At 45.4% G+C, this 23,536-nt stretch overlaps 1 protein-coding gene across 1 annotated transcript in view; it reads right to left on the reverse strand.

The window, feature by feature from the left end:
- LOC138960009 (uncharacterized) overlaps positions 1-4,786 on the reverse strand; it is a gene marked incomplete in the record, with an annotated part of 74,958 nt that extends 70,172 nt beyond the window's left edge. Inside the window, 1 exon segment of the mRNA XM_070331727.1 lies at positions 680-4,786. Coding sequence (XP_070187828.1) covers positions 680-2,369 — 1,690 coding nt within the window.
- Between the last annotated feature and the right edge of the window lie 18,750 nt (positions 4,787-23,536).

Consider the following 23,536-nt stretch of genomic DNA (forward strand, 5'->3'; position numbering starts at 1 on the left):
ATATTGACAGAAAGTTGAAAGCTAAGAAAAAATGGTAAATATTCTCTTACAACTTCCCGAATCTTCAGAGAGAGAGAGAGAGAGAGAGAGAGAGAGAGAGAGAGAGAGAGAGAGAGAGAGAGAGAGAGAGAGAGAGAGAGAGAGAGAGAGAGAGAGAGAGAGAGAGAGAGAGAGGTGGTGGGGATGGGGGTGGCAGAAGATACAGAGTGGTTACGATCTTGCAAGCGACGTACTGTCAACAACTTCCGTTCTTTAAAAGCAACAGAGACGGATGTCACCAACGGTATGACATCAGAAACACTCCTTCTTGTGCTATTACAATTATTGCTACCACAGTTTATTACGTAACACCGCAAACACATATCCACACACATAGAAACACCCACAGCTACAAACAGACCCCCACAATGTCATCTCACACTGAAAAAAACAATCATTGAAAGTTTCCCAGTGACTGATAATTACAACGTCTTGACAGGCACATCTTCTTCTTTTCCTTCATGGACTTAACTCCCACGTTCACTCATGTTTTTGCACGAGTGGATTTTCACGTGTATGACCATTTTTATCCCGCCATTCAGGCAGCCATACGCCGCTTTTGGGGGAGACAGGCACATCTAAATCTATCAATGACATTGACTGGTGACACGCCAAAGGAAGCAGACAGCAAAATACTCACACTTTTTCAACTCGTGGGGTGGCACCATGGCGATCTTGGGCAGGGCGTTGTCGTTGAAGAAGGAGAGGGGGAGGGACAGGCCATAGACCGGGGAGGCCACGTAGGACGAGTAGTAGATGGAGTAGAGGGAGGAGGTGGTCGTCGTGGCGTACACGCTGGGGGTCATCATGGAGGCGGCGATGGCGTTGCGGACCCCGTCGTCCTGCAGGAGGCTGTGGTGGTAGTAGATGGAGATGGACACGTCACTTCCCGTCAGGTCCAGGTACACGCTGTTGGGGAAGGTGTTGTCGTGGCGATCTTGACCCGGGCTGCGGCGACTGGCCTGCGAGATGTCAATGTCCCACAGCTGGCGTCCAGCCTTCCGCCACGGCCACACGGCGTCCCTGCTGGTCCCCGTCGGCGAGGACGGGGTGGATTTTGCTTGTCCGTAGCTGTGGCTGGACGAGGTGCTGCTGGTGTGTCTTCTGCCTTCCGCTCCTCTTCTGGATGCGTACTCTGCTGATGCCTCGGCGCCCTCCGTTTCCCCTTCGTTGTCTGACCCTTCCAGAGTGGTGTCGTGCTCGGATTCGTTGTGGCTGCTGCTTCTGTTTCGTCCCCTTGGCAGCCTGCTGTAGGACTGGTGAGTGGCTGCCGTGTCCATGGTGCAGCCTTCATACTGGTAGATCTGGTGCGAGTACCACGACGACAGGCACTCGGGGCAATCCGAGGGAGCACAGTCGTAGCGGTAGATGGGGTAGCCCGTGGTGTACTCCGCCAGCCTCTGCAGCTCTTCAGAGGTGAACTCGAAGCCCGCGGTCTCCTCCACCATCTGGCTGTCTGAGTCTGAGAACACCTCACTGCTGGAGGCCACGGAGGACTTGTCCGAGTTGGAGTCCGTGTCCTCCACCGTGACCTCCCCCCCGCCCTTCTCGTTCTTGTGCAGGTCGTTGCAGATGACGTCCACATTGTCACACTCCACGATGCTGCGGTGCTGCTGAGCTTGCCCTTTCTCGACGAAGGCCACGGCGTTGTTGAGCAAGTGGGAGAACTTTGAGCGGTTGGAGTTCTGGCCCACCAGGTTGGACTCGATGTGGCACGAGTCCTTGTGGTGAGCCTTCTCGATGACCGAGATGAGGGCGGTCAAGTTCTTCTTGGATTTTTCACGTCGCTGAGACAGGGAGGAGACGGCGGGCTGAGCAAGGCCTGTGTGGTGGTGGGGGTGGGGGTAGGCTTGGGGCTGGTGCAGGTACTGGGGGATGAACTCAGGGATGCTGGATACATCCCCGAACGTGTCCTGGCCCAGGTCATCGTCAGTGGACCTCACCGACACGTCAGAGTCCGTGTCGAAGCTGCGCTGTCGCTGCTGTAAGGCCGAGCGCAGAGTGTCCTTCAGGTGTATCACGATGGGCGTGTTGGCTTTGGCCTGTTTGCGACGACCCTGTTTACTACGCCGTCCCTGTTTGTTGCTGTTGTTGTTGTTGTTGTTGTGGTTGCTGCTGTTGCTATTGTGATGGTTATTGTTGTGCTGGTGCCGTGGACCCGCGTTCCTGCTGTGGGTGTTGCCATAGTAACGCTCCTTCTGGCAGTTGATGCAGGCACTCATGCCCTGCAGACGGCGGGCAAAGTTCTCCTCGCTGATCACCTCCAGGTTGGCGCTGGCACTGACCACCTCGCGCTTGACCGGTCGCCCGGCCTCGTCCTCCTTGCCCATGGCTGAGAGAGGGGCTGGTTCACTGACCCACACACATTATCTCTCCTTCCTAGTACTTCTACTACAGCTACAGCGTAGCGCGGCCACTGTGTGGACACCCTAAACTACTTTACTTGCTGGTATGTTTTGGTTGTCTCGTCTACACGAATAATGACTGACACAGAACTGCGGCGCTGACAGAATCACGAGTTGGTTTTTGTTTTTGTTTTTATAGACCAAAAACTGTCAGAACGACGAAGTCCAGGTTCCACTTGCGGCGCCGACTAATCACAATGTTTACGCCACGGAACAAAAGTAGGCCTAATGTCGATAGAGCTGCGAACAAAGGCCACGTTTTTCACGTGCGGCGCGGCGCGTACAGACAACACAATGGGACCGTCAGACAGGTGCTTGGCGACTGCTTCACGTCTTTGTGTGCGGCAGACTGCTGGCACTGTACGGCAGATGGTCTCACTCGCTGTCCCGTTCACTCAACTCTGTCAGGTGAGGGTCGAAACAACGGGACCTGCCTCCTCACTTGTACTCAACACTTCACGTTGATTTTCCCTGCGGTTGTCCCGACGCCCGAACTCGCCTGTGCAAGTGGTCGCAAGTTCTGCCGTGGGGCGACTGTTACACGGTGCGAAGCCAGCGGGTGATATGTCAAGCATCCAGCTCGCGCCGCTGTGCCACGAAAAGCAAGCAGGTGCAAATCGTTTTTCTCCAACAAACAACAGTTTCTCTGGCCGCAAGCCTACCTGTTTGGGAGCTCAGGTGCAAGGTAGGTAGCCTGGTACCTGGGCGGCTGAAACTGACAACAGTGATGGCCCAAAACACACTCGCTGGCAAAACCTCGTTGTAGGGTCTTGATTAAAAACAGTTCTGGCTGTCTTACCTAGCAAAAAAACGTCTGTCCTGCCGTTGTGTGTAGCAGAAACGAACGGTTCAAAGACACTCACAGGTACGCGCTGCTTGCAAGGAAACAATCCAAGAGAGAGCGTCACAGAACAGAATCAAAACTCAAAGATTGTACGGGGCACAGATCAGGCGTTGGGAAATTAGCCGCCACAAGCGCACAATGGTCCGAGAGATTACACTGTGAACGAGCGTCGTCGGTGGAGAGGCGAACAAAGCCAGGCACGGTTCTGACGGGGAGAATTGTCAAGTTCACCTCACACTGACACAACGCTCCAATGACTGAAACCGCTAAGCGCGTGTTTCAAGCTATCGATGCTGCTATCTTGATGCTCAATCCCTCGTATTGTCCTGATTAGCCGATAAACAAAGTCAATTAGTGTACTCAGGACCTACTCGGTCTCCACTCCCACACAGCGCAAGGGATCGAGCGAGTGAGATAAACACCAACACATTCCCACCGACAACAAGAAGAAGAGGCGGCGAAACACACAGCAGGTAACAAACAAGAGTCTTGGGTTTACGACGACAGGGGAAAATGAAGCGTGGATGACATTTCCTCTTCTTGTGTCTGTCTATACTCTCCGTGTGGTGTCCGCTGGCAAGGAAAGAGGTCCCACACCATCACAAGGACTCGCCTGTCCACCACACGAATGAAGGTTGGTGTGGCGGCGGTGGAGCGAATCGCACTGAAGTCACGGCTGAGTGGTGCTAATCTGGCTACTCACACTCAGTCACAGACGACCATAGCATTCATCCACACATACTATATCTACCAAGGGCCTGTAGTAGTGTGTGTGTCCCGGCGCCCGAAAGAAGTCATGTCGTCTGCCACCAAAAGTATCGAGCCCTCTATATCCTCTTCTCTCTCTCGTGGCCTGAAAACACGTGGTAAGCCTAGTAGCACACGCTCCGCCCGTTCGCCGCGATTTTTACTCGACAACGAGCGTGGTGTCTGAGGCAGCGCGCGTGCCACTCCTAACTCTGTCTCACCGTTGTAGTAGTGGAGAGAGGGAGGGAGGAAGGGAGGCGAGACTTGTTCCCGTGTCCCGTCTTGTCCCCTAATCTCTACAGGTAAGTGCACCACGCTCCCTCCGCTCCTTCACCCTCCCCGCTGCGCCTGCAGGTAAGCAGGTAAAGACACAGGTAGGTAGGGCAGTACGGCACAGGTGGGACAAGGGAGGGAACGAGGCGCAGCGGTGTGGGTGAGGGTAACTCACAGGTAACAACAGTTTGTAAGAGTCTTGTGCACTGACGTGGATTTCGGCGGTTGGATATTAGAAGTGCGCCACACCGGATTGTCAAAAGTAGTGTTTTGTATCTGGCGGTTTTTTTCGTGTTGTGACAACTATCCAGGAACAAAGTTCGTTACTGTGGGCTCGGCTTGTTTTCCGTTCACTGTTGTTGTGTTCTGTTTGAAGAGAAATTGTATTAGACTAACGCTCTCTCTCTCTCCCTCTCTCATAAAATTTATACGCACGCACGCACACACACTTTTCTCGCACACGCACTCTCATTCTCTCCCCCCCCCCCCCCCCCCTGCCGCAAATATCTACACCCCCCTCCCCCCTCATCCAGACATAGACACAAACACACGGGGCACGGTAGACCATAATAAGCTGTTGGACCTAATCTGTGTATTGTGTGGCCAGCCCAGGCGGGCCGCAATCCACTTACTTATTTCACGCTGCACACACAGATACAGCGACTCTTACACACATAATTATTCTAGGCTTTGGACTGCTACGTCTGAGGCCTTTGACCCCTAAAGCCGGTCTAATCTCACGGCCTTTCACAGGTGATTTGTACTAGGACTATGTGCCGTGATACCGATCACCTCTATCGGTTCAGGCAGCCTATTCGTTACAACATAGATCTGCATTCTTTCTTTTGAACTGTTGGGCTTTGATTTTCGCTACTTCATTCACCCACAACAACACCTGTGTACTTTCCTCCGTTCCTTATTCAAGTTGTGTTTTGCTGTGCTTCATTTACCTTTCTGTTACAACATTTTCATTCGATCTTCTTTACTGGAGGATGCGATTTTCATTATTTTGTTTACGTTTCTCCTGGCAAACGCTGCAGTTTTTCTTTCATTCATTGAAGTTGTGACTTTCTGTACATTCGTCTTTCAATTATTACAATATTTTGTTTATTTCTCTCTGTATTTGGGAAATGTGATCTTCGCTACTTCGTTCACCTTTCTGTAGCATAATCCGTACTGTTGCTTCCCTACCTTACAGTCGAGACTTTCCGTACTTCATTCGACTTTTTGTTATACAATCAGTTTTCTCTCCTTCCTTGAAGTTGCGACTTTATGTACTTCATTTACCTGTTTTCAGGTGTGAGTTTCGCTTCTTCGTTCACCTTCCTAGTACAAATTCTGAATGCTTTCCTGCTTGAGTGCTATTCTGTACCGTATACACCTTCTTACAATCACAGGTGTGAAAATCTTAGTGTGATATCCCCCAGGACATTGAAGGCCCTTTGGTGTTCGCTACACTGGCTGGTGACATTTTCCTTGAAGTGAACTTCTACCTTTAATTCATTCCGCACTCATTCGGACTGATAACTCGTTCACGCGATTGCGTCAGCCAGTAACACGCTTTGACTTTCCGTCAACTAAAGATCAACATCCTTTCTTGGAATGAAATCCTTCCTTCAAGGAATTACGGTCCGATTTCAAGAGAACTCGTAACGCGATTGCACCATTCAAACTGTAACGTCCGTCCATTAAAGAGCAACGTCTTGATCTAGTCATCTAGCAAAGTTCCCAAGGTTTAACAATGCAAACATAAAGATATCTCTACTCATCTCGTCAAGTTTGTAACGAATGACATTTTCTAGAATGTAACCTATCCTTTAACTCCTTCCAGATTGATTTCAAGATGACTCGTAACGCACCTGCGTCAGTGAGCAACAATTAAGATTAGACTTCCGACAACTACAGATTAAAACATTTCTTGGCATCTGGCCAAGTCCCCATTGTATAAAAATGCACACATAAATAAAGATGCACTACAGCTGTTTGTAATACTACAATTTTATTCCTACGATCTTCTTTTTACTCTTTTTCTAAAAAAGAATTTTTTTGTAGAATTTTTTATTGAAATCAAGCTTCAGGCTAGAGGTACAGCAAGCTGACGATAGGTGCCGTGCGAAATGGGTCAAACTAGCAAAGCTGGAGAAAAATGAGTTGAGAATGAGTCTAATGAAGCTAATCTTTCTTCGCCTGAAATCCTGGGTTTAAGTCGTGGCCATTGAAAAGGAAAAGAAAAAGAGGATTGCTGTGATAAAGTGAAAATCGGATTTAAAGTAGTACACATAGGTAATCTTACTTTTGAACTCAACACTGCCCATTTCCTCGCGAACTCTCGGTAAAACCCCGTTCTGACTTCGGATTCTCAAATCTACGAGTATTTGCCTGAATTTATTATATATATATAACATCAGAAATTGTGAAAGAAACAATTGAAAGTCAGCAGTATATATATATATAATGAGCAAAGCTGTGCTTTCTACCTACTTGTTAGTGCTGATTTTGGCCAACAAAAGCACCAAACCCTTTCAGTTTGGGCGTTGAAATTTGATTTATACACACTTGTTAGTGCTGATTTTGGCCAACAAAAGCACCAAACCCTTTCAGTTTGGGCTTTGAAATTTGATTTATACACACTTGTTAGTGCTGATTTTGGCCAACAAAAGCACCAAACCCTTTCAGTTTGGGCGTTGAAATTTGATTTATACACACTTGTTAGTGCTGATTTTGGCCAACAAAAGCACCAAACCCTTTCAGTTTGGGCTTTGAAATTTGATTTATACACACTTGTTAGTGCCGATTTTGGCCAACAAAAGCACAAAACCCTTTCAGTTTGAGCTTTGAAATTTGATTTATACACACTTGTTAGTGCTGATTTTGGCCAACAAAAGCACCAAACCTCTTCAGCTTGGGCTTTGACATTTACGGAAAATTGCAAATTTACTTAAACATCTGTCTGTCAGGAAGGAAAGAGCAATTAGATATCATGAACTCAGGACACGTATTACACTGGCATCAGCGTGGCTACATTGTTATCACATGGCTAAGCCCGGAACAGGATAAAAATTCAAGTGGATCCGAATGTGTAACACAACCCTTCTCAAAACTTCCTCGATGCAGCGTTACTGCGCAACGACACAGACAGAGCCATGTTTACCCCCACGTCGAAGTCTAATTGGAATAAAGGATGCGATGGCGCACAATATATCCTTCCAGGCAGGGCACCCCCTCTGTTGCCTGTGACGCACGCAGCACAAGATGCGTCAGGCTTCTTGCCGCAGTCGCTCGCCACTGCCTTCACTAGGAATAAGCTCAATACAATGCCCCCTCCATTTTTTTTCTGCAAAAAAACAGCTGAGCTGCTATTTAATTCGATCATGCTGGAAAAAGTACAAAAACAAAACAGCCAGTTCTCGGTCAATGTTCCGTTCGTGCGTGTCTTGAACTACAGTCTTGTCTTTGGTCCAAAAGTCGTGTCGAAAGTACAAGAACGATATTGCTTCTTCTCTAAGTTATTCAGTTGTGTGTGTTTGTTGCCTTTGTTCAAAAACGGTTCGAAAGTTTTCTTAAAAATCATACAGCCACTTCTCAGTCAACTTATGTCTGTGTCTTGTTTTTTGTTCAATAATCACTTTAAATGTACACGATCTGTACTGCTACTTCTTAGTCAATTTCTTTTCTTCCTCAAAATACCTATTCAAGAGTACAAGAACGATAAATACTACTTTTCAGACAAAAATTAACTACTTCACACGATACAGCCACTTGTTATGCACACTGGCTCCACAACACAACGCAACACAACGATTTCGTGCGCTATCCAGTTGTCCTATTTTTCATTCTTTTCGTTTACCGCCTACAAAAGGTCTAGACGGCTTTTTCAGCAAAACGGTTTCCAAATTCCTGTCGTCAAAATTGTCGGAATTGATCATCTTCTACATGTTCGTTTCTGTCAAACTGAGGGGAATGTTTCACCGTCTTCTCAATTAATGTCAACGCTGTCATAATCGAGCCTAAGTTTTATATGTTGCGAAAACAGGATGAAAACTGAAGTGACGCGAAGGGCTCAGGAACGGAAATGATGTCAACACAGCTATCACGCATGTTTTCACACCTCTTTCTCTTTGCGTATCAGTTACATAATTCGCTAAATATGTTTCCTGACTGCATCAGTAGAATACAAATCACACGACTGAACACGCAAGCAAAATCCCGCGATTTTCAGAATGTTTTTTCCCCAAAGCTTATCTACATGAGTAAAAGAAAAGGAAGAGCTATTCCCCATGCGAAACATTGATAAAGTAAAAAAAACCAAAAAAACTCATCTCTCTTCAAGACAATGGTAATCTTCCTAATACTCTTATAAACCACCAGGGAGATATTTCACCAATGACAGAGAAGTGGCTAAGAAACCAAAAACGGGCGTGGGTTTGGCTAGATCCATTGACGTAGACAATCTATCCTCCGCCCCCAAAGAATGATGCTGACAATCTACTGTCTCTGGAGAATGACCGCTAAGAACAGTGGACAGACGAGACTGACCACCACAGGCAAAAGGCACCATGTCGATGTCACACACTGACCATTCCCTACAGAGAATGATGTTCTGCTTGCACAGGTCAATGGACATTGACAATCTACCATCTCTGGAGACTGCCCACACAAAAAGTGGACAAAATGCCCACTGCAGGCAAAAGGCACCATGTTGATGTCACACACTGTCACTGACCATTCCCTACAGAGAATGATTTTCTGCTTTCACAGGTCAATGGACATTGACAATCTACCATCTCTAGAGATTTCCCACACAAAAGTTGACACACTGATCACCGCAGACAAAAGGCATCGCATTGATGTCACACACTATCACCACCCACTATCAGTATAATCACTACCCATTCCCTCCTCTTTCCCTCCCGAAAATGTTAGCATGCACGGGGCAATGGACACCGACAATCTACTGTCTCAAGACACGGCCCAAAAAGACAAGACTGACCACTACGGGCAAAAGGCAACGTGTCGATGTCACACACTGTCACTGCCCATTCCCGGCAGAGAATGATGTTCTGCTTTGACCGATCAATTGACATTGACAATCTACCATCTCTAGAGATTGCCCACACAAAAGTGGACAAACTGACCAGTGCAGGCAAAAGACATTGCATTGATGACACACACTATCACTAGCTATTCCCTCGGCTCTGTCTCCAGAGAATGTTAGCTTGCACAGAGCAATGGACACTGACAATACACTGTCTCAAGACACTGACCACAAAGAAAAGCGGAAAGACAAGACTGACCACTGCCAGCAAAAGGCACCATGTCGATGTCACACACTGTCACTGACCATTCCCTACAGAGAATGATGTTCTGCTTGCACAGATCAAAGGACATAGACAATCTACTGTCTTCAGAGACCACATACAATGAAAACTGGACAAATTGACCACTGCCGGCAAAAGGCACCGTGTCGATGTCCCACACCCATTCTCTACTTTCTGCCTCCAGACAGTGACGTGCACCATGCGCAGATCAATGACATTGATTGACGACAAGCGGAAGACAAGACAACTGCCACGTCATATCTTCTCACCCAGAACGGGAGGAAAACTCTCCTGGCCACGAGGGCATGGGAGAATAAAACGGTGAGCAAGCACACTTGCCTGAAACTCGGCTACCAGGGAGGGAGTAGGGGGGGGGGGGGGGTGGGGGGAAACAGGGAGGGAAAAAAACGAAGAATCGAAGACAGTGAAAACGGGAGACGCTGAAGAGTTCAGACACAAGGCATGAAGCTACTGGTGGTAGTGGCCGTGGCAGCGACGCTGACGACGATGGTGGTGTGACAGAGGCGCGGTGACCACAACACTCGGCCAAGCATCGCCCTACTTGCAGTGGCAGCCACTACAGCCTCAAGACGGCGCGCATCCTCGGCGTGTCACTGGTCAACGCTGCCACGACACACTTCCAAGTCGTGTAACCACGTCCCACGCACTGTCACGGCGGATTTAAGCCACTAACCACGAAGAAGCGAAACTGAGATAAGCCACCAGCGATGGCAACAACAACGACACTACAAGGTGGAAACACTGGTGTTGTTGTTATTGTTGTCGCCGCCTCCGCACCACGAGACTGGCGTGCCCACGTCTTGGTAGCAAGGCACTGACTCTTAGTCTTACCCAAGATCGAACCAACTCAGAGTATGCCTTGAGGGAGGGGTGCGCGGATTCAAACCCTGGTCCCACTGGGCCCTTGAGTGCACACTGTCGCTGGCTGCACAGGGACTGACACGCCGAACACGGGTAGCACGAGCTGGCGTGGTGGGGGCCGTGCAGCGCAGGTACTGCATGCCAGCCTATATAGATAGTTATATAGATTCTCGCGGCCTGTCTCCCACTAGCTGACATCACTCACATGCTAATCAGCCACTGTCACATGACCACGCGCCCTCTCTCTCTCTGGCTCTCGCTCGGCGATGGCGCTGGCACCAGCAGCAGTAACAACAACAGCAGCAGCAGCAGCAGCCACCAGCGGCGTACATTGTGTGCGATGCCGACTGCGTATGCCCAGCCCCGCTGGCTCTTCGTCAGTCTTTGTTAGCTGGGCATACATTATCAATGTGACCTCATCGCGCGTGCTCTGTCAATGATTCGCTGTAAAGTAGGTCTCGCCCAATTACCCGTACCCCCCACCGCCTCCCTTCTTTGACATCACGCGACAGTCAATGCACTCACTGCCTATGTCTCTCCAGGTCTCTGTCTCCCATCACCGCTTGTCTTCCGGTCTCAAGGACACTTGCACAGAACAGAAACTGGGAGGGAAAAAACTCAGCTGTGGCACCATGCTTTTGTTTTTCCCTCGCCGTCCCCGCCTCACGCACTGTGTGGACCGATGACATCACTTTCTGAATTTACCCGCACTCTGGCCACGCTTTCTGTGTCAATCAAAGGCCGCCCAGAAACCAACACGCCGTCGTCGACAACAACAACGACAAAAAAGCGCCGGCAGAAAAAGACACTGCAAGAACCAAACGGGATCGAAGAAATATGGATGAATTTTCTTCGTAGCTTGAGCTCACTCAAGAAAAAGTTAAAAAGAAGGACCAAAGAGATGTAGAAACGACATGCCCAGTCATCTGCCCTTCGTCATCAACGAGTTTAAAGTTGTTGTTGTTGTTGTTGTTGTTGTTGTTGTCCTCCTTTTCGTCTTTCTATGGTACCTTAGTTTTTAAAAATCTACTATTTCTGCACGAGACAGTAATAGCTAACCAAAATTAAAAATATAAAAATTATTATTAAAATAAAATTTCCGAAATCGATTTAAAAACACTTTCATCTTATTCCTTGTGGGTTCCTGATTCCAAAAACATATAGATGTGATATGTTTGGATTAAAAACACGCTCAGAAAGTTAAAAAGAATAGAGATAAAGAAAAGCGTGCTAACCTTCTCAGCCCAACTACTACCCCGCTCTTCTTATCAATTTCACTGCCTGTGCATCGAGCGGTGGACTGACGATGCTACGAGTATACGCTCTTGCTGTAAAAATGCAGTGAGTTCAGTTTCATTCTGTTAGTTCGACAGCTTGACTAAAAATGTTGTAATTTCGCCTTACTCGACTTGTTGGTGGTTGTCCTGAGTCCTTCTCAAAGTGGGGGAGAGGGAGGAGGGGGGGGGGGTGAGTGGGCAGTAGAGAAGTGAACAGATTTTGAGATCGCCCGCGAGAGATTTTGTTCGCCGGCCGTTCCGATTGACTGCGTTGCCTAATAACTTAAATTGTGCTTCAGCAAAATTTCAGAGGAATTTTGAACTCGCCCGACGTGATTTGAACGCATAGGTACAGGTTTGTTGGTTTGTTTGTTTGTTTGTTTGCTTAACGCCCTGCCGACCACGAAGGGCCATATCAGGGCGGTGCTGCTTTGACATATAACGTGCGCCACACACAAGACAGAAGTCGCAGCACAGGCTTCATGTCTCACCCAGTCACATTATTCTGACACCGGACCAACCAGTCCTAGCACTAACCCCATAATGCCAGACGCCAGGCGGAGCAGCCACTAGATTGCCAATTTTAAAGTCTTAGGTATGACCCGGCCGGGGTTCGAACCCACGACCTCCCGATCACGGGCCGGACGCCTTACAACTAGGCCTGACATGCCTTTTATCATTATCAATATTTGTTGTTTAGAGCCTTTATGCTGAGTGGTGGGGATGGTTTGGGCCGGATAGGTAAAATATTACGATTTTTAGCATAGCTAAGAAAGAAAAAAATGTTTCTAATAGATCCCTTGACTTTGGGGTAGCGTGACTCTGTTGCTGCTAGCTTTCCACTGGGAGGAAGCGACCCGAATTTCCCAGCGATGGAAAAATAAAGTAATGATAACAAATATTTAAAACAAAAATAGATCCCTTGACTTTGGAATCGCGCGACTCTGTTGCTGCTAGCTTTCTACTGGGAGGAAGCGACCCAAATTTGCCAGCGATGGGACAATAAAGTAATTGAGAAAAAAAATCTAATAGATCCCTCGACTTTGGGGTAGCGCGACTCTGTTCCTGCTAGCTAGGAAGTGACCCGAATTTCCCAGCGTTGGGACATTAAAGTAATGGAACAAAAAAATCTAATATATCCCTTGACTTTGGGGTAGCGCGACTCTGTTGCTGCTAGCTTTCCACTGGGAGGAAGTGACCCGAATTTCCCAGCGATGTTTGTTTGTTTGTTCGTTCATGGGCTGAAACTCCCACGGCTTTTACGTGTATGACCGTTTTTACCCCGCCATTTCTGCAGCCATACGCCGCTTTCGGAGGAAGCATGCTGGGTATTTTCGTGTTTCTATAACCCACCGAACTCTGACATGGATTACAGGATCTTTTTCGTGCGCACTTGGTCTTGTGCTTGCGTGTACACACGGGGGGTGTTCGGACACCGAGGAGAGTCTGCACACAAAGTTGACTCTGAGAAATAAATCTCTCGCCGAACGTGGGGACGAACTCACGCTGACAGCGGCCAACAGGATACAAATCCAGCGCGCTACCGACTGAGCTACATCCCCGCCACATTTCCCAGCGATAAGACAATAAAGTATTGAAAAAAAATTGAAAAAATGGAAAAAAATCTAATAGATCCCTTGACTTTGGAGATGACAAGAAAATATCGGGCGCATTCACGTGATTTGTAAAACATTTTACAAATCGCGGGGCGCGCCCTGTGATTTGTAAATCATTTGTTACAACGCGCCGTGTAATTTGTCAAATGTTTTACATTTTTACAAATCACGGGTTAACAGTAGTAACTTGTAGAGTTTTCGACCCTTGTCTCCGATAGTTTTAGACCGTAAGGCGTGAAGCGTATCAGCAGTTAGGTATTAGTCCCGTCTACCCCCCCCCCCACCCCCCCCCCCACCGCCCCCCCCCCCGCTCCCTCTCTCCTTTGTTAGTTCATGCACTGCTGAATGTTTGTTACGGTTATGATGGATTGTTATGCATAATGCGTTTACACTGTATTATATTATGTTTTTATGTTGTTTTTCTTTTGCATGTGTCAACAGACACTGCCTTCTGGTGTATGCAAATAGAGACATATTATAGCAACCTCTGTCTCGGCGTCTCAATTATTACTTCCTGACCTATTCCCCTTCCGCTCCACCCTATCACATCAGACCCGACTTTCTCAGCTTCGGGATGTCTTAAAAGGGGGGTTCCACTGTACTACCCCCCCCCCCCCCCCCCCTCATCAAGATTAAATTCAGTTTACCCTTACATGACCAAAACTGTTCTCTCATTACACTCCACAAGAGGATCGCGAAGTCAGGCCCACAGACGCACACACACACGCGCTTACACAACAAGCACACTTTCAATGGCAGAACCAGGCCCACATTTCAGCAAAATTTGACAAAAGGAAAAAGCCATTGCTTTGCATCGTGTCTGGAAGAGCCAAACGTCCTTTTCAGCTTATTACATAAATAAACACGCAAACGAAACAAAAAATACACAAAACTAGTCAAGCTGTCGGCATAAAAAATAGTCTCGACTAACCACACAGCAAAACCGAGAATAGTCACGCTCGTCTCCGCGTAGCGCGCGAACGCAGTACTTATTTTCTTTCATTCTGAGCACATTTTTATAGTAAACATGACATAATTATGTATATGTTTTTGAAATCGGGAGAAATTGAGGAATACGATGCAATCATTTTTAAATCTGCTAGTGAAAATTTCTATTTTAATGACAACTTTAATGAGAAAACTAATTAACTAATTTTTACGCTGCCAAGCTGAAATTCAATCCCATAGTCCGGACATCGTCAAAGATGGCTTGACCAAAATTTCAATCAATTTGATTGAAAAATGAGGGCGTCACAGTGCGGCCTCAACTTTCACAAAAATCCGGATATGACGTCATCAAAGATATTTATCGAAAAAATGAAAAAAACAGTCTAGGGATATCATACCCAGGAACTCTCATGTGAAATTTCATGACTATGGGTCCAGTAGTTTTCTCTGAATCGATGTACACACACACACACACACACACACACACACTCACACACACACACACACACTGACACACTCACACACACACACACACATACGTCTCGATTCCCCGTCTATGTTAAAACATTTAGTCAAAACTTCATGACTATCGGTCAAAACTTGACTAAATGTAAAAAGGGAAAATAAATGCACAACACAACAGTTCAGTTCATATAGGGAACGAGACAAAGCGACCGTCAACACACAAAGAACATTTGAGCAAAACAATCAGAAAATCACTAACAAACAAAGCATCACGTTTCACATAGATACTCTAAAAAGGGTGGATGATGGCCACTTTAAGCTGAAATAACGACCGGAAAAAGCCATTAGTTGTTTTCCCGCAGGCGTCAAGTTGAGATCGAAAAGCCATCTAACACTTTTCAAGGCCTCGCTGTCTCGTAAACGTTCTACAAAGAAAAAGGTCTGTCGGCTCAAAATAAACTTCTACTGAGGATAGTAATAGTATAATAGTATCGCAGTTTTAGTCCTGTTGCACTCACTCACTCTCTCCCTTTCACACACACACACACACACACACACACACACACACACACACACAATTAAGAACGAACGAACGCGCGCTTTTACACACGCACGTAATCACACTTACACACGCACGGACACACTCTCTCTCTCTCTCTCTCTCTCTCTCTCTCTGTCTCTCTGTCTCTCTGTCAAGTCAAGTCAAGTTTTATTCCGATAAAACCCCGTGAGGGTACATGGAAAATTAAAAAACACAATAAAAACACATTTCATTCAACACCAATTAAAAGGAACTAAAACAAAAAGAAATCAGACTATGTACAGAAAAGGGAGTTGAGGGGTGAGGGAGAGCAAAAACAATACAAGAAACAATTCAACAATAATAATAATAAATAATAATAATAATAATAATAATAATAATAATAATAATAATAATAAAACACACAAAGTAATTACATACATTTCTTTACTATGGGAAATGGGGGGAAGGGGGAGGGGGGGGTGATGGGTGAGTTAACATAAGGACAAAAATACTATTACAAACAACACAAAACAGATAACGGAGTATAAAGCTAAAAGAGAATTAAATTTTACTCGCTTCTCAAACAGTCCATGACAAGTGTCATGAACTTTGCGAGTTTTAGCCTTAAACCTCTATCCTTGAAATATAAAGTTCCATCATCATCATCATCATCATCTCTCTCTCTCTCTCTCTCTCTCTCTCTCTCTCTCTCTCTCTCTCTCTCTCTCTCTCTCTCTCTCTCTCTCTCTCACGCACACTCAGGCCACACACACACACACACACACTCACTCAAAGGTGCGCGCACAAACACACCAGTTGTTTACGGCGTCAACCAAGGTTCAGGAAGATTGGGCTTTTATTTCTTGCACAATACACGTATCTAATCGATAATCGTTCTTTCATCGCCAACAACGTTTAGTTCAACACGATGGCTAACTTCTTTGAACACAGCCGGGTGTTTGTTCTCACCGCCTGCCGTCTCTCTCTTTCTCTCTGTCTCTGTCTCTATCTCCCAGTCCCAAGGAAGCAAATTCAATACCATCTCGTCCCAAATACTCTGCTGGTTCAATAATCTAGAACATGTCCTGACCTTAGAAGTGCACAGCAGCTTTCCAACCAGCCATAAAAGGATGAAACCGGTCAGAGACACCTATTCGATCAATGACATAATCTAGTTGTCGAACGAGTGAGACAAAAAGTTCAGTGGCAGCAGCATTATTGACTATTTTACGAAGCGCACACCACGAAATGCCTGACAGTGACGTTGGTTTATTCACGGTTCTTTCTTCTTGTCTCTTGAACCTAGAAGGTCATACGAGACCGATTGAGCATCCATTTTATTCTCTGTTTTGTGCTCGGCCTGCTCTTTGAATTTAAAACTATTCACATCTTTCTCAGATCGTAGTCGTCTGCATGCGTGTAACCGGTCGGTGACACCCTTTCGATCAATGACATCATCTTCATCATTAATGTCATCATCACGTGAACGGCCTTTTGTAGTGTGGGGGGGGGGGGGGTAAAAAAATAATGCAACAGTAGCGAAATTATGTCCATCCAACGAGGCCTGATGGTAAACAAATCTACCTCGGATGGCAGTAAAACTTCGCTTCATTCAGCCTCGAGGCTCGAACTCTTACATCATAATAATTATGTGCTACAGTCACATGTAAATTGGCTTCCTCACAAAGAGCATTGTGGTGGGATTATTACTGTTGTATGAGTCGACTCTACATTGCATGAGCCGACAAAGGTGTTGTGGAAAGGCTGACGTGTTAATTTGATCTTGTCCGAATGTAACCTTTGCTAGTTCTCCAGAGAGAGAGAGAGAGAGAGAGAGAGAGAGAGAGAGAGAGAGAGAGAGAGAGAGAGAGAGAGAGAGAGAGAGAGAGAGAGAGAGAGAGAGAGAGAGAGCGCGTGTGCATGTATGTGTTAGTGCATGTGTTCGTGCGTACGTACGTGCGTGTGTGTGTGTGCGCACACGCGCGTGCTTCGGTACCTGTGCGCGTGCGTGCATTAGCGCACCTTAAACAAGCCCACACTGTGACTGAATGTCTCAACTTTTCCCCATCCCTACCAAGAGTAAACAAGCAGCTAATTAGCAGTAAAACGATTGAAGCCAAAGAATTTGTGGGCAGCACGCCGCATAAAAGTCACACGATCAAGTGAGTTTGTTTGGTTTAAGCGTGTTTTTATTAATTTCTTGTATACATGTTATATACAGTAACAGCATTAACAACGTTAACAAGCAGACTGCTTATGGACACGTTCTAAAACTGATAATCAATACACATTCTGATAACAAGACATGGGGAACAAGTGATAACTTCAACCCTTTTCTTTCAAAATATTTCAAGTGAGTTTGTTTGCCACTGAAGTGGGTCGATGTTAGCCACTGCCTCGCGCTTGTTCACTACCTGCGTTTAACACAAACTTTCCACACATCGCAGGCGTTAGAGGAACACCGTTTTCGACTTTGCACCACCACACCCCCCCCCCCCCCGGCCCCCCCCCTTCCTCCTCCTTCCGTTACCCCCTTCATCAATCTATAATCTACCCACCCACCAGCAACCTCTCCACATTCCACATAATTCCCCCTCTTTTCCAATACAGTGCTAACTCCAATTAAGATCCATGCTTCAAGACACCCTCTCCATCTGTGAGACCCTACTTTTACAGATCCTCTCAGACATGGGATTCTGCCATCTGCGTTTTTAATATTATTTTTTAAATCATAATAGTAAGCACAGCTGTGGTTTACCTACTTTTTACATTTAGTCAAGTTTTGACTAAATGTTTTAACATAAAGGGGGGAATCGAGACGAGGGTCGTGGTGTGTGTGTGTGTGTGTGTGTGTGTGTGTGTGTGTGTGTGTGTGTGTGTGTGTGTGTGTGTGTCTGTGTGTGTGTGTTGTGTGTGTGTGTCTGTGTGTGTGTGTGTGTGTGTGTGTGTATGTAGAGCAATTCAGAGTGAACTACTGGACCGATCTTTTTGAAATTTTTCATGAGAGTTCCTGGGTATGATATCCCCTGACATTTTTTTCATTTTTTCGATAAATGTCTTTGATGACGTCATATCCGGCATTTTGTAAAAGTTGAGGCGGCACTGTCACGCCCTCATTTTTCAATCAAATTGGTTGAAATTTTGGTCAAGTAATCTTCGACAAAGCCCGGGGTTCGGTATTGCATTTCAGCTTGGAGGCTTAAAAATTAATTAAAGGCAGAGTAAGCCTCCCGTAAACCATCACAGATACGGTCAGGCTTTTACACACAGTACAAACATCATTTCATTTAAACACTCACCAATTGAGAACATCCTAGGTGCCCTCCGTAAAGAGCGAACAATTTTCAAAGAATTTATTTTTGCGTGGTTTATCTTACCCCTGAGCCGTCGTGAACCCGTGTGATCCAGTTTTCCCTTTTCACAATGCAGTCGTCATAGTTAGTCATTTGAATGCGACTCGACGTGAGCTTATCTACAATAGCACGTTTTTTTTATGCACGAAACAACGGCTGTGGTTCACAAGAACTCTAGCGATGGCTTTTGACTGTTGAGAGGAACGGCGATTTGCACTGATAAACCGGCCGTCGTCTGCTACGACCCTTGCGTGACCCTGCTTCCGGGCTTTTCTTTTTTTTAAACTTTCACAACTTCGAATTGTTCTGATCTTGTCTTGATGAAAAACGAATTCTTTTATGATTAAAGAATGTTTGTGTAACAAGCTGTCAATTTATTATTTAGATTTTAAAAGTTAGGTCTAGCGCAAAAACGAGGCGCCGTTGTTGTAAACGGAACAAGTCTACGAAAATAAATTCTTTGAAAATGTCTCACGCTCGACAGAAAGCAGCCAGGATGTTCCCGTTCGGTGAGCGTTCAAATGGAAGTATGCTTGTACTGTATTTAGACGCTCGGGGAGCTCTGTGATGGTTTACGGGAGGCTTACTGTGCCTTTAATGACTTTGGTCATTAAAAATCTGAAAATTGTAATTAAAATTATTTTTTTTTATAAAACGATCCAAAATTACGTTTATCGTATTCTTCATCATTTTCTGATTCCAAAAACATATAAATATGTTATATTCGGATTAAAAACAAGCTCTGAAAATTAAAAATATAAAAATTATGATTAAAATTAAATTTCCGTAATCGATTTAAAAACAATTTCATCTTATTCCTTGTCCGTTCCTGATTCCAAAAACATATAGATATGATATGTTTGTATTAAAAACTCATTCAGAGAGTTAAAAAGAATAGAGATATACTAGAAAAGCGTGCTATCCTCCTCAGCGCAACCGCCACCGCGCTTTTCTGGATTGTTAATTTCACTGCCTTTGCCACGAGCGGTGGACAGACGATGCTACGAGTGTACGGTCTTTCAGAAAAAAATGCAATGCGTTCAGTTTCATTCTGTGAGTTCTACTGAGCTTGACTAAATGTTGTATTTTCGCCTTACGCGACTTGTTTTGTTCTGGTTTTGATAAAAAGCAACAACACCTTTCAGCGGGCCAGGGGCTTGGAATGCACAACATCGTAATGTAGGTAAACAGACCATGTCTGTCTCTTCGTAGAGTCTGCACATTTATTTTCATTTAACTCAATCAATCAATCAATGAGGCTTATATCGCGCATATTCCGTGGGTACAGTTCTAGGCGCTCTGCAGTGATGCCGTGTGAGATGAAATTTTATACGGCCAGTAGATTGCAGCCATTTCGGCGCATATTTACCTTTCACGGCCTATTATTCCAAGTCACACGGGTATAGGTAGACAATTATTAACTGTGCCTAAGCAATTTTGCCAGGAAAGACCTTTGTCAATCGTGGGATCTCTAACGTGCACACCCAATGTAGTGTACACGGGGGGAGGGTTCGGACACCGAAGAGAGTCTGCACACAAAGTTGACTCTGAAATAAATTTCCGCCGAACCTGGGATCGAACTCACGCTGACAGCGGCCAACTGAATACAAATCCAGCGCGCTACCAACTGAGCTATATCCCCGCCCAGCTAACTCCCCCTCTACTGAAAAAAACCTTATTCTTCACAAAGTTTGGAGGTCTGAAAACACAGGTTTCACTGTATTAACCCCCTTTTCTTCTTACGTGTGCCTACATGGCGGATTGTGAGAGAGAGGGAAGGGAAACAGAAAGCGTTACCAACGGTGTCACAGCTCGAGGCGACACGTGCATATCGTCACCATCCAACCAAGTTCAATGTTTTCTTTGTTTCCTGCTGCTCTCATGGGTAGAGTGGGGTCACCTGTAAGCATGCATGAGCAAGGGGGGGGGGGGGGGGGTTGGCATGGGATGGGGTGGGTGGGAGCGTGGGGGTAGTGGGGTGGGGGTGGGAGATGATTGTAATGGCTTGCATGCGAGGGGGCGGGGTGGGGAGTGGGGGATCGGGGTGATACTGATAGTGAGAGTGCAATCGTGCAAATCTGTCTGTCTGTCTGTCTGTCTGTCTGTCTGTCTGTCTCTCTCTCTCTCTCTCTCTCTCTCTCTCTCTCTCTCTCTCTCTCGTAGAGCGCTAAAAGTAGTATTACTAAAGCACACTACCCTCACAGAGTTAGACTACATACATTTAGGGATCTTACCTCTAAAGTCAAGACTGCTTTTTAACAAAGGAATCTTTATGCATAAAATCATATCCGAAACTCTACCCCAAACCATTTGTTCAAAGTTCTCTTTGAAGAATTCACACCACCTTATGAAATTTAACACTCCTCTTCCTAGGATAGACTTATTTAAGTCTAGTCTAGTTTATTCAGGTGGCCGTCTCTGGAACGCTCTTCCGAATGCCTTACGGGAAGCTACCAGCACAGATTCTTTCAAAAACAAATATATATCCCATTTAATGAAAATAGTATATTCTTGATTGTTATGTCCTTTGGGACACAGTCACTCACTTTTGATTTATTGTTTTGTTCACGAAATTATGATGTTCTGCATAATATCCATTGTCTTACAGAGTTGATGTACTATTGCATATAGTATTCTGACTCTAATTGACTTGCAAATTTTTACTTTGCACCTTGTCATGAACATTTATAAACTACAATGTTTCATATAATGCACTTATGTACATAAACTTATACTGTTTTACTAATTATGTAAGTATGTAGTAGTAGTAGTTATTATAGTAGATTTAGTCCCTCTTTAGGGCGAGGGCCAGATGCAAAAAAGTATACCAATGCTTATTCTGTTACCCTCGTAAAATAAAGAATTGTCATTGTCATTGTCATTGTCTCTCTCTCTCTCTCTCTGCGCGCGTGCGCATTATGTCCTTGCTCATGCATGCTTACAGGTGACCCTGAACTTCACACGTGTCTATACCTGTTGCTTGCTGGTTTGTTGAACGGAGTCACGTGGAATACTGGATTGATCGGTTTGACAGTTAAAACGCCTAACATGCAAATGAGCGAGAAGCATGTCGCATTACAAATCATTCTGCCCCATCAGGCGTCTTCTCTTCTGAACTACGCAGAACTCAGAGCAGACGCTCGATCAACTCGCCTTCGCAGTGGTAATAGTAATGCCCAATAAAAGGCAATTGTAAGTTCTGTAAGGCATTGGGTTTTTTTCTCCGTAGCAATGACCTTGAAATTTGATTGTCGATATGTTTTTCAACAGAGGAAGGAGTATACTTGTGCAGAGTTTGAAGTACCAAGCTGCAAACACAATGTATGTAAGAAGTACAATTTAGTGGGGGAAATGCACATGTTTTTGTTTTCATTCTGAAAAAATGGTACCCAATGACGATGAAAATCAATCAAACTTTAACAATGTGTGAGGGTCAGGAGAGGCTCCACTTTTGCCAAGCTTCAAAATTCTACAGCTCTTCAAAAACGTCTGAAAACAAGAAATTCCTTCGAGGTAGGAAAAACACCCCCGTTGGTCAAAGGAAAATAACCATTCTCACTGCACCCATTCTCACTGCCACCAACTGAGGTTATTTCCCTTTGACCATGAATATGTTTCTCTATAAGTCCTTGTAGAATCTTAATCCACCAATAACTCCCTAACCGTGTGTTTGACTGGTCCCAATTTTTGTAAGGACCGTCTCAGGAATGTATAGAACCTGTTCACCAAGTTTGGTGACGATCGGTCCGTTCATTCTTGAGATCTATATGCGAACACAAACACACAAACACACAAACACATCGACCGAAACCTATACACACCCCTATACCGGGGGTGTAATAACAGCGACCCCACCACACACACTTACATTTTTTTTAAATATTGTTGTTGGACCTGGACAACACACCAATATAACCCTCGAAGTGTACAGTTAACGCTCAAGTTTAAGCAAATACCATTAACCTCAAAGCGTGTGCGTGCGCGCGTGTGTGTATGTGCGTGCGTGTGTCTCTCTGTATATGTAGGTGCGTGTGTGTGTGTGTATTTTTAATTGAATTCATTCCACCTGGTCATCGGGTCTTTTCATGTAACAAATACACACTGTAGTCCTGAAGTTTTCCGTCTTGCTTTTCGCCAAAAGCGTCTGACCGTAACTGATTCTTTTTCAGGATTTACATAAGTGTCTTATCTCTGACATCATGCGTACCTAGCCTTTTTCTTAGGAGCTTTGGTGGGCGATGGGAACTTCTGCTGAGATAATCAAGTCAGTACTACCGGAAACAAGAAGGGCAAAGCCCATACGACTCACATGATTGACCTTGACCTTTACATGACCTTGACCTTCAGGGTCAAGGTCAAATAACTAAACCTAGCAATGACATCATACACTAAGAACTGCTTTACACATTTTTCCTACAAAAATACATGTGACCTTGACCCAAGGTCAAGGTCATCCAAGGTCATGCAACACAAAGCTGTTAATTCAAGACATAGGAAGTACAATGGTGCTTATTGGCTCTTTCTACCATGAGATATGGTCACTTTTAGTGGTTCACTACCTTATTTTGGTCACATTTCATAAGGGTCAAAGTGACCTTGACCTTGATCATATGTGACCAAATGTGTCGCATGATGAAAGCATAACATGTGCCCCACATAATTTTTAAGTTCAGGGTCAAGGTCACTTCAAAATATGTATACAATCCAACTTTGAAGAGCTCCTGTGACCTTGACCTTGAAGCAAGGTAAACCAGACTGGTATCAAAAGATGGGGCTTACTTTGCCCTATATATCATATATAGGTGAGGTATTCAATCTCAAAAACTTCAGAGAAAATGTGAAAAAT

The sequence above is a fragment of the Littorina saxatilis genome, linkage group LG2 (genome assembly GCF_037325665.1).
Source record: "Littorina saxatilis isolate snail1 linkage group LG2, US_GU_Lsax_2.0, whole genome shotgun sequence".
NCBI classification, from domain to species: Eukaryota; Metazoa; Mollusca; class Gastropoda; order Littorinimorpha; family Littorinidae; genus Littorina; species Littorina saxatilis.